Source organism: Astyanax mexicanus, chromosome 6 (assembly GCF_023375975.1).
Source record: "Astyanax mexicanus isolate ESR-SI-001 chromosome 6, AstMex3_surface, whole genome shotgun sequence".
NCBI lineage: Eukaryota > Metazoa > Chordata > Actinopteri > Characiformes > Acestrorhamphidae > Astyanax > Astyanax mexicanus.
Genome location: NC_064413.1, coordinates 10,696,879 through 10,711,617, shown reverse-complemented (window position 1 = coordinate 10,711,617; position 14,739 = coordinate 10,696,879). Strand labels below are relative to the sequence as shown.

Below are 14,739 nucleotides of genomic sequence, written 5' to 3'. Positions count from 1 at the left end.
ATGAATGCAAGCCTATAGTCCACCAATTAGCATTGGTTCTGACCTGGTATCTGTGGTGTTGCAGACCCGCTCTGGGAGGTCTGCTGAGCTCCTCATACCGGCAGCACCAAGAGAGCCTGGCAGCAGAGCGCGAGAGGAGGAGGCTGGAGAGAGAGGAGAAATTGCACCGGATCGAGCGAGTGGAGAGGAGCCGCTTCAGGTCCGAATCTGTGAAAATATATCGTACATTTATTTTATAACTTATAACATATGTTAACATAAGAAATTTTCCACCACGGTGAAAAAAGTAAGGTTTAATAAATGAAGTTCTTAATAAATAAAATTCTACAATAATAATTCTTACACATTTTTTGCATGAAGTGATGAAGCATGTTGTTTTCTTTGATTTAGTCGGGACTATGTGGAGAAGAGGGAGGAGGTCCGACAGGCTCGTGAGGAAAGGTACAGTATCACAGTAAAACCCTCTGAGCTGTGGAGTTACGATGCTGATACAGCTAACAAGCAATGGATGCTTATGTACACCAAGTAGCCTGAAGCTAATTTTACACCTTACTCATCACACACACTCTTCTTAAACTGAAAGGGTGGGGCTAAACTGCTGTACGCTGAATGGGTGGAGCTAAACTGCTGTAGGGTGACTAGGTGGAGCTAAACTGCTTTAACCTGAATGGGTGGGGCTAAGCTGCTGTAGGCTAAATGGGTGAAGCTAAACAGTTGTAGGCTGAATGGGTGAAGCTAAACAGCTGTAGGCTGAATGGGTGGGGCTAAATGGATAAAGCTAAACTACTGTATGGTGGATAGGTGTATCTAAACTGCTGTAAGATGAATGGGTGGGGCTAAGCTGCTGTAGACTGAATAGGTGTAGCTAAACTGCTGTTAGATGAATGGGTGGGGCTAAGCTGCTGTAGACTGAATAGGTGAAGCTAAACTGCTGTAGGGTTAATAGGTGGAGCTAAACTGCTGTAGGGTGAATAGGTGGGGCTAAATGGCCGTAGCTTAAATGGGTGGGGCTAAACTGCTGTATACGCTGATTAGGTAGAATCAAGCTGCTGTAGGCTGAATGGGTGGTGTTTGTGGTGTTAGGTATAAGCAGGTGGAGCGTCTGGCAGTGGAGGAATACGAGAAGGAGCGCGTGACATCATCATCTCGAGGACGAACAGAGATCACGCTTAGCCTGAGCTCACGCACCCCCATCACCACCCGCCGTCTCATACACACCCCCACCCAGCCTCAGGAGGACACGCCCACCCACAAACACACTGCCACACAGGGTGAGTAGATCATACACACACACATATACACCACTGCACACTGTCTACACACTACAGCCCAACACTATCAACTTTATCCTGCCACACCTACTTTTAAGAGTTTGTTTCTTCAGCTTTTGTGTTAGATTACCCAGTCTGTTTATATACAACTTATTAGCCAATCATAACAATCAACATTGTATATGAAATCGTGGATGTTACATAATTTACAGAAGATATTCATTAATTCAAGTCAGATAGCAGATCATTCATAATAAATATTAAATAATATACAGTGATGTGAAAATGTATTTGCCCACTTACTTACCGATTTCTTTTGTTTTTGCATTTTTTGATTCTTTCATTTTATCAAACAAAATTTTATATCAAACAAAGCTTACCTGAGTAAATATATATATATATATATATATATATATATATATATATATATATATATATATATATATATATATATATATATATATATATATAAATTAAATAATGATTTCATTTATCAAAGGAAAAAAAAACTATCCTAACCAATCCAGCCCTGAGTGAAAAAGTTTTTGCTCCCATAGATTAACTGTGATTAATCACATTTTTTGGAAAACTGAGTTTAATTTTACTAACCACAACCAGGCCTGATTACTGCCAGACCTGTAGAATCAAGAAATCACTAAAATAGAGCCTGCCTGACAACATGAAGCAGCTAAAAATTTTGTAAACAGCAACACATTATGCCCCAATAGGGAGAAATTAAAAAACAAATGCAAAAACAAAGTAACTGATCATATATCAGTCTGGAAAAGGTTACACTTTTGATCAATAAGAACACACCAGCCCATCTCACATTTACCAAAAAACATCCTGATGATCTCCAGAACTTTGGCTAAATATTCTTTGGACTGACATGACAAAACTGTAACTTTTTAAAAGGTATGTGTCCCGTTACATCTGGTGTAAAACTAAGGAAAAAACATCATACTAAATGTAAAACATGGGGGTGGTAGTGTGATGGTCTAGGGCTGCTTTTCTGCTTCAGAACCTGGAGAACTTGCTGTAATTGAAAAAAACTTGAATTCTGCTGTTTACCAGACAATCCAAAAGGAGAATATTCAGCCATCTCTTCATGACCTTAAGCTCAGGCGTACTTGGGTTCTGCAGCAGGACAATGATCCAAAGCACACAAACACGCCCACTCTGAATGGCTTAAAACAAAACAAAATGAAAGTTTTGGAGTAGCCTTGTCAAAATCTGATTAAGATGCTGTTTCATGATCTTAAATATGACATTCATGCTGGAAAAACCTCCAGTGTGTCTAAATTAAAACAATTTTGTAAAGAAGAGTGAACCAAAATTCCTCCACAGAGATCTGAAAGAATCGTCAGTTATTTCAGGGTTCGTACGGGTGCTTGAAATCCTGGAAAATGCTTGAATTTTAACATTCTGTTTCCAGGCCTGGAAAGTGCTGGAATTTTAGAGAAAGTGCTTGAAAATGCTTGAAATTGTAAATGTATTTACTTCACTACAAATGACTATCTAAGTCAAATAAATAAGTTCGCTTAAAGGAAAAATTACAGAGCGAAAAATAAAAAGGCTTCGCTCGCGCCTCCACGTATGTGTAACAAATTCCGGTTCTTTCTCGTAATCCAAGAGGAGTTGGCTCATGAGGAACTGGCTCTGTTTGCCCCCAGATGCAACATAGTTTTACGTCGTGTGTTTTTTTTTAAACGGGCAGCAGCTAGCTATGCTAAAAGCCAAGCTTTGGATTTATCTAAATAATAATAGTAATAATCCGTGTCACACACAATATACTATTAGGCTTAACCGACCCCGGTACTGTTAACGCTGTGTCACCGTCCTCCAACGAGACACGGTTGGCTCGACATAAGCGCAGTGAAACAAGCCGTTCTCCGGCTGGAGATAGCTACGCTACAAGCCAAAATCCGGGTTAACAGTGCCAGTGAGAGGCTCGTTCTAAGCACTAAAGCCGCCATACAAGCCCCGGAGATCGGCTCATTCCAATTACTGAATCCGGGTAAACTTTCAAAACCACCCTAAAACCCTAAAACTTTTGCTTTAATTTCTTCTCCTTCTGCTATTACCAAACACAATCCTGGTTGTGTTCACATAAACATAATACCATCTCTTGCAGTGTGACAAAAAGCAAATCAATAATTTTGAGTATATGTATGTATAAATGCTCTCAACTCAGTCAAATGAATAGTGTAAACATGTGGTGAAGAACATTGGTATTTAAATTGTGTAAAACTGACACAATAAATCCATAATTCCTGCTTTTTACTTAGAAGTATTTTTTTATCAGTAGCATTGTCGCTGTGAAGTGTGGAGAATGGTTTTGTGATATATTAAATGTCGCTGAATCAAAGTTTTGAGATATCACCATTATCATGCATTTACTACAGCTGAAAGGTGCTGAAAAAACTTGAAAATGGGTCTTGAAAGTGCTTGAATTTTACCTTGTAAAAGGTGTATGAATCCTGTTATTAGTAAAGCTTAAGTTCACTTGCTGCCGCCAAGGGTAGCACAACCAAGTTATTAGATTTTGGGGGCAAACGCTTTTTCACACAGGGCTGGATTGGTTTGGATAGTTATAATAAATAAATAATAAAGTTAATAAATATTCCTTTAAAAAGTGCTTTTTATATTTACTCCTCTTTTCTTCGTCTGATATTAAAATTTGATAATCTGAAAAACAAAAGTATGACATAAAAGCAAAAACAAAAAAATTGGTAGGGTTGCAAACACTTTTCCATTTATATTTATACAGTCAGATGTGTAAACAGCTGTTTAAAAGTGCAGAATAACTCCACATTTATAATTTCTGCGATACTGACGGTCAGGTGATTCTCCCAGACAGACCTGTGGCCATTTTCAGGAGTTGTCCAACCCACCGGAAAAATAAATACCCAGACAGTTCCAGTTCCCATCCAGTTCCCATGCAAATGAGACACGACGCAGGAACATGGCTTACATTTCAGAGAACTGCAACCTAGAATGGCTTTGATCTGGTTCATCTGGATCCGATGTAAAATTCATACCGCTGTGTAGAGACCTGCAGAGGCAGCACCCGTACCTACGCCGGCTGTGCTGGAACTGACTGATCTGTGTTCTGTTTGTGCATGTGCGGTTCTTCCCGGGCAGATGTGATCCGAAGCTCCACATTGTTCCATCATCTGCTTTGTTTTGGCGTCCCGTATGATCCGCCGCATTCCCAGGGTTTGTTTGCTTTTTCAAATATAGAGCAGAAGAGGTGGCAATGCTTTACGGTAACACAGGAAAAAGGGGACGCATGTCAGCAGAACCACAGAACCAAGCCTGTTCTCCTTACCTGAGCTTTCACCGGCCCAGTGCAACATAAAGCCCCCCACACATCTGTAATTAATGCCAGTGTATTCCCCTGCCTGGTGTTTGGCTTGGAGAGACACTTCCCAGCACCTGCAGACCTGCTGGGTTTACCTAAAGCAGAACCAGAAGTAATCAGCTTTACACCAGTGTTAATTTTGTTGACGAATAATTTTCATCATAGTTTTCGTCAACAAAGCTTTTTTTCAATACGAAAACAAACGATAACAAAATAAAAACAGCAATAAAGAAGAAATTACACAAAATTAACAGACATTTTCGTCAACAAATAAAAACAAGACGAAAATGTTTGGCAGGGACGACGTCAAATCAGAACTGATTCAGATTTGTGAAAGGTAGGGACCAGTTAGGAAGAGATCCAATCACTACTACTTTAGCGCAGGTGGAGAGGCGGGGTAATCAACCAATCCGTACCTGTCTCTTCTGCAGCAGCGTGACTGTGCTCAGTGATGGGAGTAACGGCATTAAATTAACGCCGTTACTTTTTTCAGTAACGAGTAATCTAAGTAATTACTCTGAATGTAACTATAACGGCGTTACCATTTCCGACACCTCGTTACTGCACGTTACCACGGCCGCATACCTGTTAAGTCTCCTGTTTTGGCCCGGAAACTACCGTATTTTACCCCTCTTTTTCTCCATCCTCCCATATTAGTATTTATGACCGTATTAATGAGAGATTATTAAATCTCTTGACGTCAATCATGGTGCCAGTTCAAGGAGAAAGTCCCGCCTTTCAGGAGAAACAGTCAGTCAGCTTGCTGGTTTTGCGGAGTGCAGGGGAGGGTCAGTGTGGGGAAGCCCCTCCCCCCCTCGCTGTAAGTCCAGACAGCTAGTCGGAGCAGCTGACGTTAAAACAGATCTGGATACACAGCGATTTTTTCTAAAAGAAAGGGAACGGAGCTAACCATGTAAACTGTGATTAACTAGTTTGCTAGAAGCAGGATGTAGAGAATAGCCAGAGTTTAGTACAGTACTTTATGTTGATAGTTTAAAGTAAATATTTATAGTCACATACCAACAATAATAATATACATTAAATCAAATATAAATATACAAATATTTTACATTCAAACATTAACAATAGTATACAACTAGTTAATAAATGTTTATTTTTTATAAGTGTATAGTTAATAATTCAAGGGAACTGATGAAAAAGCATTTACATTTACACCCTTTACATTTTAGTCGACTAAATTGACTGTAATTTAAGACTATATTCTTATGATAGTTAGTCGACTAACTATGTTTTGTGTATATATATGTTATGTTAAATATGGGTGTTTGGGTAAGCATATTTTTCTATGTGTGGGTATGGTCATATTTTTCTAATAATTGTGCGTGACAGATACTGGCGAACAAAGGTTTGTTTACGTTACCATATCAGTGCACACACACACATTCTTCAGATGCATCAGTCTCTGGCTGCACTGTATAGCTATTTTAGCTTGTGTGGTGGCTAAGTAACAGGTTCCAGTTGCTCAGACTTAAAGAAAGAGCAGCAGACATTTTTTGTACTTAAGTATTGCAAGTAGTTTATCCAAAATGTTCTACTCAAGTACTAAACGTAAAAGTACAAGTATTGTGTTGTGTAGTTATTACAGAAAGCAGTCAGAAGTTTGAATATCATAATGTTTATATTATTTCAAATGTTTAGGATGAAGGACACTCACAGTTAATTTGGCTGTAGCAACAGCACAAGAACAGAAACAGAAATTTACCTAAAGTTTTAAATTAACTCTAAACAAACTTACCCAAAATAGAAGCTAAACAGCAAGCCAAATTCAGCATAAAAGGTCACTAGTTGGTCTATCACTATTGTAAAATAAACTAAAGGCCAAGGGATTAGAGTAGCTTCATCAAACCTGCAGAGCATCCACTGCTGCAACTTTAGTAATAATGTGGGTTTGGAATGATTCCTAACAATTGTAACGATCAGGGGGGATTCTAGGATCAGAGGTTATGGGGTATTGAGCACACGTTCAACCCAGCCACACCGCCTTGCTTTAAAAAATTGACTGTAAATGAATTTGAAAAGAGTTCCTAGGAGGGGTAAGCAAGCCATATTAAAAGAAATAAAATTATTTAGATTCAAATCAGATACACATACAATTATAATACAGGGGACACGTGTTACTTTTTTTAAACATCTTTTCAGCAGATAAAGAGATTAAATTATTTCTAATAAAAATAGACGAAGCTTCGCTATCTGGTCTATTTAAATAGCTAAAAGTGGAAAGCTATTTAGAACTCAGTATGGATTTTTCAGGGAATCTGTTTACATTGACCTATGAAATTTCTTTTTTTTTAATACCTTTTTGACCTTATTTTTTTCATAAGGCTGAATATGGCCCTTTATTTTTGGGAAAACCAACCCAATATCCACAACTGACTGACTGACCGGCTGGCCACACATAAACGCTAGCACATACACACATGTGCATACACCCGCGAGCACACGGACACACACAGGACGTATTAGGAGAGTGTTATCACGTCAGACAACAGAACAGAATAAAGAGCGTTGTTTAATATTGTGTGCGTGTGTGCCTGCTCAGCAGAGAGAGTGTAGATTCTGATTGGCCATGATGAGGATTGGTCATGATTTAGTTGAAGTCAGCTTAACCCACTTTTAGTCCAGCCCATTCTAGATTAATTCCCATTTTAACTGTTATTCAGTACAAGACGGGGTTCTGACTTTTTCAGAGTACAGCACATTGGGCTACAGCATTTAGAAGTTTAATAATGAAGCAGCAGAATGAAAGATGGGCTTACTGGGATGCTGTAAACTGGATTTACTTGCTGTTATAGCAATCGTAATAACAACAGTGATAGTGATAATATAAATACAGTTATAAATATAGCCGCAAGCGGCAATCATCGGGTTCAAGCACCAACTGGCACAATGGTGCATACTAGAGAACTGAATGGTGATGTGTAAAAAGGGCTAATATGATTGGAGATGCCCTGTCACATTTAGAGATTATTAAAAAATTTTCACCTGTTATTAATGTTGAGCAGAAGCCTTTCAACGTGATCAGTGCTTAAATTGTAAATTGTAATTGTAATGTCAATCTAGTGAAGTTTGTAGGATATTCATCAAGTGAGTTAGATCTAGTCAAAATGTGTCTACATGTTATTGGTATTGATCAGGTGGTTTCAACCAGAATGTTTACAAAGTGGTGTTCAGATTGACCTTTTGACCTTTGCAAAACAAGCTGAAATGTTTTACCAAACAAGTTTACATTAACACAAATGAGTTCATTGTCTGACATGACATGTAATTACAAAGTTATTCTAAATCTAGTTCTGAATTAAATGGCGCTTCATCAAACAGCAACTGGCACAATGGTGCCTACTAGAGCATAGGATGGTGATGTGTAAGAAGGTGTAACACAATTGGAGACACTCTGTCACATTGAGAAATTATCAAAAGTCTTTCACCTGTTATTAATGTTGAGAAGAGGCACAAAGGAGTGCATGTTCTGATATGACATGTAATTACAAATATATTCTAAATCTAGTTCTGTATTAAATGGCGCTTCATCAGAGTGATATTGTACAGAGGTCTTTGACATTGTGAGATTACAGCAAATACTGCAGAGTTACAGCAATTTAGGTTGAAAATTCCAAGGACGCTCAGACTGCTTGATGCCTGGACACTATTGTATGTGAAATTTTCACAAATGTTTTTATTGAATCTTAACCTAGAGACTCTACAGTGTGCAACAAGTCTGAAATGGCGGTGATAGGCCAAATATCCAGAGACTAGTATCAATATTGCTATTTTCAAACAATTAGCAGTTCTGAATAAACAAAGCACTTTTTAAACATAGTTGTATTGACAAATTTGTCAGAGCCACTGTACTAAATATGGCACAAACATTTAGATGTCAAAATAGTATAGTATGATTGACATGTATTCGATTTGTTGGAACAGCGCCCCCCAGTGGTCGGATTGTTTCAGCAATTTGCAGGTCACTACAGTGTCTCCACCTGAACATAACTGCCAAGTGTCATCCAGATTGGGCAACATTCAGCCTGCCAAAATGTCTGCTGAATGCTGATTGGCTGATGGTGTTCAGCCATGTTGATTGATTAAGTTGCCCTTTGAACATCCTTTAGAGGCTGTATGACAGATTCTGCATGCAAAGTTTCAACTTGCTAGGTTGCACGGTTGCTGAGAAACAGTGTTCCAAATTTAACAATTGAAGTGAATGGGGCATATATCCGGAAGGACTAATTTGCATATGGTGGCCATATTGTTTACAAATTTCAACTTTTTCTTAATGAATATTGAAGGCCATGCTCTCACGAGTGTTTTGATACCAAACATGCCAGGATTGATCAAAATTCCTAGGACTAGTTCGCAAAAGTATGTTTTGCATATTATGCAAATTAGCAAAAAATCTATATAGACGGAAGTGCATGGTCCAAATTGGAAAGTTGTAGGTATTGACCCAAGGAATCCATCAAACAAAGAATTTTGAATGTAGGTCTTATGGTTTTTGAGTTATTGAGAAAATTGTGAAAAATGAATTTCCTTGTTTATAGCGCCACCACTTGACCAATCGGTGCCATTTTTGTTGTCCACCGAGATGCACTGATCCTACATCTACCTACCAAGTTTCATTTCTCTATGACTTACGGTTTAGGCTGCACAACTGTTTTTACAGGAGAAAAAGAATAATAATAATAATAATAAGAAAAATCTTAGCAAAAACAATAGGGTTCTACGCACCTTCGGTGCTTGAACCCTAATAAAGGCTCTTTCTGTAATCCAGAACAGTGCTGCCCCCAGTCACTCTGAATTTCTTATTTATTTATTTTTGTGCTGTTGTCTGCTGTGGAGAGTTGGAATATGATTTGCTGAGTATATAAATCCACAAACTCGTAAATATTTACATGTTTATTTTGGATGTCAGTATGATTATAAATGTGCCTTTGTTTGTGAAAGCAGTTCCACGCATCTGGACCGTTCCTCCAGTAACCCTCACTAACTCTGCGTCCTCCCCGGGTCCTGTTTATTACTGTCTTGATTGTCCAGAAGCCGAGCAGGTGGAGACTGCAGCAGAACCGCCCTCAGAGCCAGAACCAGAGGAACACAATCCCATGGACGAGACGGACATCACCCTGACGCTCCTGCAGATGGAACCAGATCCGGAGCAGAGCAGGAGACTGGAGCAGGAGAAGGCCGAGGACAAACAAAACCAGGGATCAGAGGAACGGAGTGAACAGGAGGATTTGAACGCAAAAGAGGAAGAGGCGGAGAAAGAGGAAGAAGAGAAAAAGAAGGAAGAAGAGGAAGAGGAGAAGGAAACAGAAGGTAAAACAGAGGCTGAGGAAGAGGAGGATCAGGAGAAGGAGCGGCTGGTGGACGAGAACACCGCTCTCAGCGAGAAGGAGAGGCAGAACGAGGAACTGAACGAGAAGGATAACTGCTCCGCCTCCAGCATCTCCTCAGCCAGCAGCACTCTAGAGCGTGAAGAGAAGGAGGTGAAACTGATGAGTGACAGTGACTCAGGTAGGATGAAGGCTAAATTAGATTCCACCCTCAGCTTAGAGTTCACTTATACAGCACTAATCCAAGGTTCTGATCCAGAGGGTATGTTCCAGTTCTAGTTCCTAGTTGGTACACAGGTGGGAAAATGTAGAGCATCTTATTTGTTTCAGACTTTCTGACCTTTTAGTTTGGTGATGAAGGTGGAGCAAACCACAGTTTAGACCAATAGAGGTTGTTCTGGTGCAGATCTACTGAACCATGGTGAACCATGAACCATGGTCTCTTATGAAAAACAGTTTTATAGATGGTTCAGAATGTACATAAACCAAATCTGTTGGATGGTTGTTGGTTGCGGGTTATAAACTGGTCGTGTTGGTCAGAATCAGGCAGGGAATGTTTGGTTTATAGCCCAACAAACGCATTGGATAGAATGTGTTGGCCTGAAATCTGGTCTGGGTTCTAAACTTGGGGCTATGCGTCACAAACCCTATTGAGAATGTTTCTGGGTTTATAGCCTATTAAAAGTTTGTCCCAACCAGATCATATTACAACAAAAATCTAAAAAGTTTAGTGAGAATGTCTTAGAGAATCTGATTTGGATTCCTGAGAACCAGGCAGAACATTTTTGGACTATATTTGAATTTGGTTTATGTGCAAATAAAATTCTCTATGAAAGTGTTGGGCCACATTTTGTGAGACTCTAATTGTGGTTGGGTTCTAAATTTCAGATGTGTTTTAAATGTCAACAAAGTTCTGACTGAAGCTGAAGTTCCTCAGTGGCCTAATTGGCATTCCCATCCCATCCATAACCACAGGCTCATTCATCCAGATCCACTTAGAGTTACTACACCCTAGCTAATAATATTTGGTTAGTAGAACCTTTACTGAATATTACAGTGTTCTTAGAATGTCAATTTTCTGAATGTTCTGAGAATGCTGTTACTTAATGAAGCCACAACATCACTTGTGTCAATGCGTAATGTTAGTATCTTTTATGCTGTGTTATGTGAAAATGCTCTAATAATGTTGTGATTCTAACCATTGTTTTGTGCTGAAACATTAATTCTATACCATTACAGTCTTAACCTTCCTGAAACCTTTTCAAACTGTTGCAAAATGTTCTTATAACATTCTCTGTTAGATGAGACACAACCGACAACCTCTGAAAACTGTTTGACCTCTTTTTTCCTCCAGGTCAATGGACGGACTGCACGAAGGCTCCAGAAATGAACGAGAAATGCGGCAGAGTCCTCAACAGCAAGCGCTTTATGCTGGACATGCTCTACGCCCCTAACAAGAAGCCTGGAACAGCAGAGGAGGAGGAGAAGGAGAGCAAGAAAGAGCGAGAGACAGAGCGAGAGTCTGGCCTGGCCAGTCGGATCTCCACCCTGGACGCCCGGCGGCAAACCTGCGAGGAGAACCTAAGGAAGACAGAGGTAAAGCAGCTGGACCATCAGGGCAATGTGAGGGCTGTGGCTGAGAAATTTGGCGACATCGTCAAGGGTCTGACTTCCACCCACGAAGGAGAGCACAATGGGAAGGAGAAGCAGGTGCCACCCAAGCCCACGACCTTACCCACGCCTGCACCTCCCAAGAAAGAGTCGGACCACATATGGGACCAGCTGATGGCCACGCCTAGAGAGCTCAGAATAAAAGAAATGGACTTTACAGACCTGGGGGATGAGGATGACGTTGATATTTTGGAGGCTGGAAACATGATGGGGTCAGACCAGCTGCCTCCTCCGCCTCCACCTCCCTGCATACTGAACCTCCCTCCCCCACCTCCCCTATTAGGGTGTCCACCACCTCCCCCTGTCCCTGGTATGATGATGGCCCCACCTCTGCCACCGTCCGTGTCCCCAATGTCCCCCTCAAACCTCGGGTCCCCTCAGCACAACCGGGGGGAGCCACCACTCTTCCAGAAGAAGAGGAAGACCATACGCCTGTTCTGGAACGAAGTCAGACCCACAGACTGGCAGTACAGCAGCCGCAGTCTCTGCAAGGAGTCCCTGTGGTCCAAACTGGACCCGGTGAAACTGGACACGTCCAAGCTGGAGCACCTGTTCGAGACCAAGTCCAAAGAGCTTCCTGTTACCAAGGTAAATAAACCAAAGGCTGAAAACCTGAAGACGTGAGAACACAACTGTCCCTGACGCCAGGCTTACAGCAACATTTACAACATACAACAACACACTCAACACACTGACCTAACACCAAACACATTCACCCAACACACTCACTCAACACACTCACTCAACACACTGACCTAACACCAAACACATTCACCCAATACACTCAATCAACACACTCACTCAACACACTGACCTAACACCAAACACATTCACCCAACACACTGACCTAACACCAAACACATTCACCCAATACACTGACCTAACACAAAACACATTCACCCAACACACTGACCTAACAACAAACAAATTCACCCAATACACTGACCTAACACCAAACACATTCACCCAATACACCTACCTAACAACAAACACATTCACCCAACACACTCACTCAACACACTGAACTAACACCAAACACATTCACTCAACACACTTACTCAACACACTGACCTAACACCAAACACATTCACCCAACACACTGACCTAACACCAAACACATTCACTCAACACACTGACCTAACACCAAACACATCTACCCAACACACTGACCTAACAACAAACACATTCACCCAACACACTGACCTAACACCAAACACATTCACCCAATACACCTACCTAACAACAAACACATTCACCCAACACACTCACTCAACACACTGAACTAACACCAAACACATTCACTCAACACACTTACTCAACACACTGACCTAACACCAAACACACTCACTCAACACACTGACCTAACACCAAACACATCTACCCAACACACTCACTTAACACACTGACCTAACACCAAACACATTCACCCAACACACTAACCTAACACCAAACACATCTACCCAACACACTCACTTAACACACTGACCTAACAACAAACACATTCACCCAACACACTCACTCAACACACTGACCTAACACCAAACACACTCACTCAACACACTGACCTAACACCAAACACATCTACCCAACACACTCACTTAACACACTGACCTAACACCAAACACATTCACCCAACACACTAACCTAACACCAAACACATCTACCCAACACACTCACTCAACACACTGACCTAACACCAAACACATTCACCCAACACACTGACCTAACACCAAACACATCTACCCAACACACTCACTCAACACACTGACCTAACACCAAACACATTCACCCAATACACTGAACTAACAACAAACACATCTATCCAACACACTCACTCAACACACTGACCTAACAACAAACACATTCACCCAATACACTCACTCAACACACTCACTCAACACACTCACTCAACACACTGACCTAACACCAAACACATTCACCCAATACACTGACCTAACACCAAACACATTCACCCAACACACTGACCTAACAACAAACAAATTCACCCAATACACTGACCTAACAACAAACACATTCACCCAATACACTGACCTAACAACAAACACATTCACCCAATACACTGACCTAACACCAAACACATTCACCCAACACACTGACCTAACAACAAACACATTCACCCAATACACTCACTCAACACACTCACTCAACACACTCACTCAACACACTGACCTAACACCAAACACATTCACCCAATACACTGACCTAACACCAAACACATTCACCCAACACACTGACCTAACAACAAACAAATTCACCCAATACACTGACCTAACAACAAACACACTCACTCAACACACTGAACTAACACCAAACACATTCACTCAATACACTTACTCAACACACTGACCTAACACCAAACACATTCACCCAACACACTGACCTAACACCAAACACATTCACCCAACACACTGACCTAACACCAAACACATTCACCCAATACACTGACCTAACACCAAACACATTCACCCAACACACTGACCTAACAACAAACACATTCACCCAATACACTAACCTAACGACAAACACATCTATCCAACACACTCACTCAACACACTGACCTAACACCAAACACATTCACCCAACACACTGACCTAACAACAAACACATTCACCCAATACACTGACCTAACAACAAACACATCTACCCAACACACTGACCTAACACCAAACACATTCACCCAATACACTGACCTAACACCAAACACATTCACCCAACACACTGACCTAACACCAGACACATTCACCCAATACACTGCCCTAACAACAAACACATTCACCCAATACACTAACCTAACAACAAACAAATTCACCCAATACACTGACCTAACACCAAACACATTCACCCAATACACTGACCTAACAACAAACACATTCACCCAACACACTCACTCAACACACTGAACTAACACCAAACACATTCACTCAACACACTTACTCAACACACTGACCTAACACCAAACACATTCACCCAACACACTGACCTAACACCAAACACATTCACCCAACACACTGACCTAACACCAAACACATCTACCCAAGACACTGACCTAACACCAAACACATTCACC

At 40.8% G+C, this 14,739-nt stretch overlaps 1 protein-coding gene across 2 annotated transcripts in view; it reads left to right on the top strand.

Moving 5' to 3' along the window:
• The window catches only part of fhod3b (formin homology 2 domain containing 3b), a 403,456-nt gene that overhangs the window by 248,809 nt on the left and 139,908 nt on the right, over window positions 1-14,739 (top strand). For both annotated transcript variants that reach the window (XM_049480538.1, XM_049480537.1), the window contains exons 15-19: window positions 65-199; window positions 391-441; window positions 1,084-1,271; window positions 9,685-10,161; window positions 11,335-12,239. In XM_049480538.1, the coding sequence (XP_049336495.1) occupies window positions 65-199; window positions 391-441; window positions 1,084-1,271; window positions 9,685-10,161; window positions 11,335-12,239 (1,756 nt within the window). The remainder of the gene's footprint in view (window positions 1-64; window positions 200-390; window positions 442-1,083; window positions 1,272-9,684; window positions 10,162-11,334; window positions 12,240-14,739) is intronic.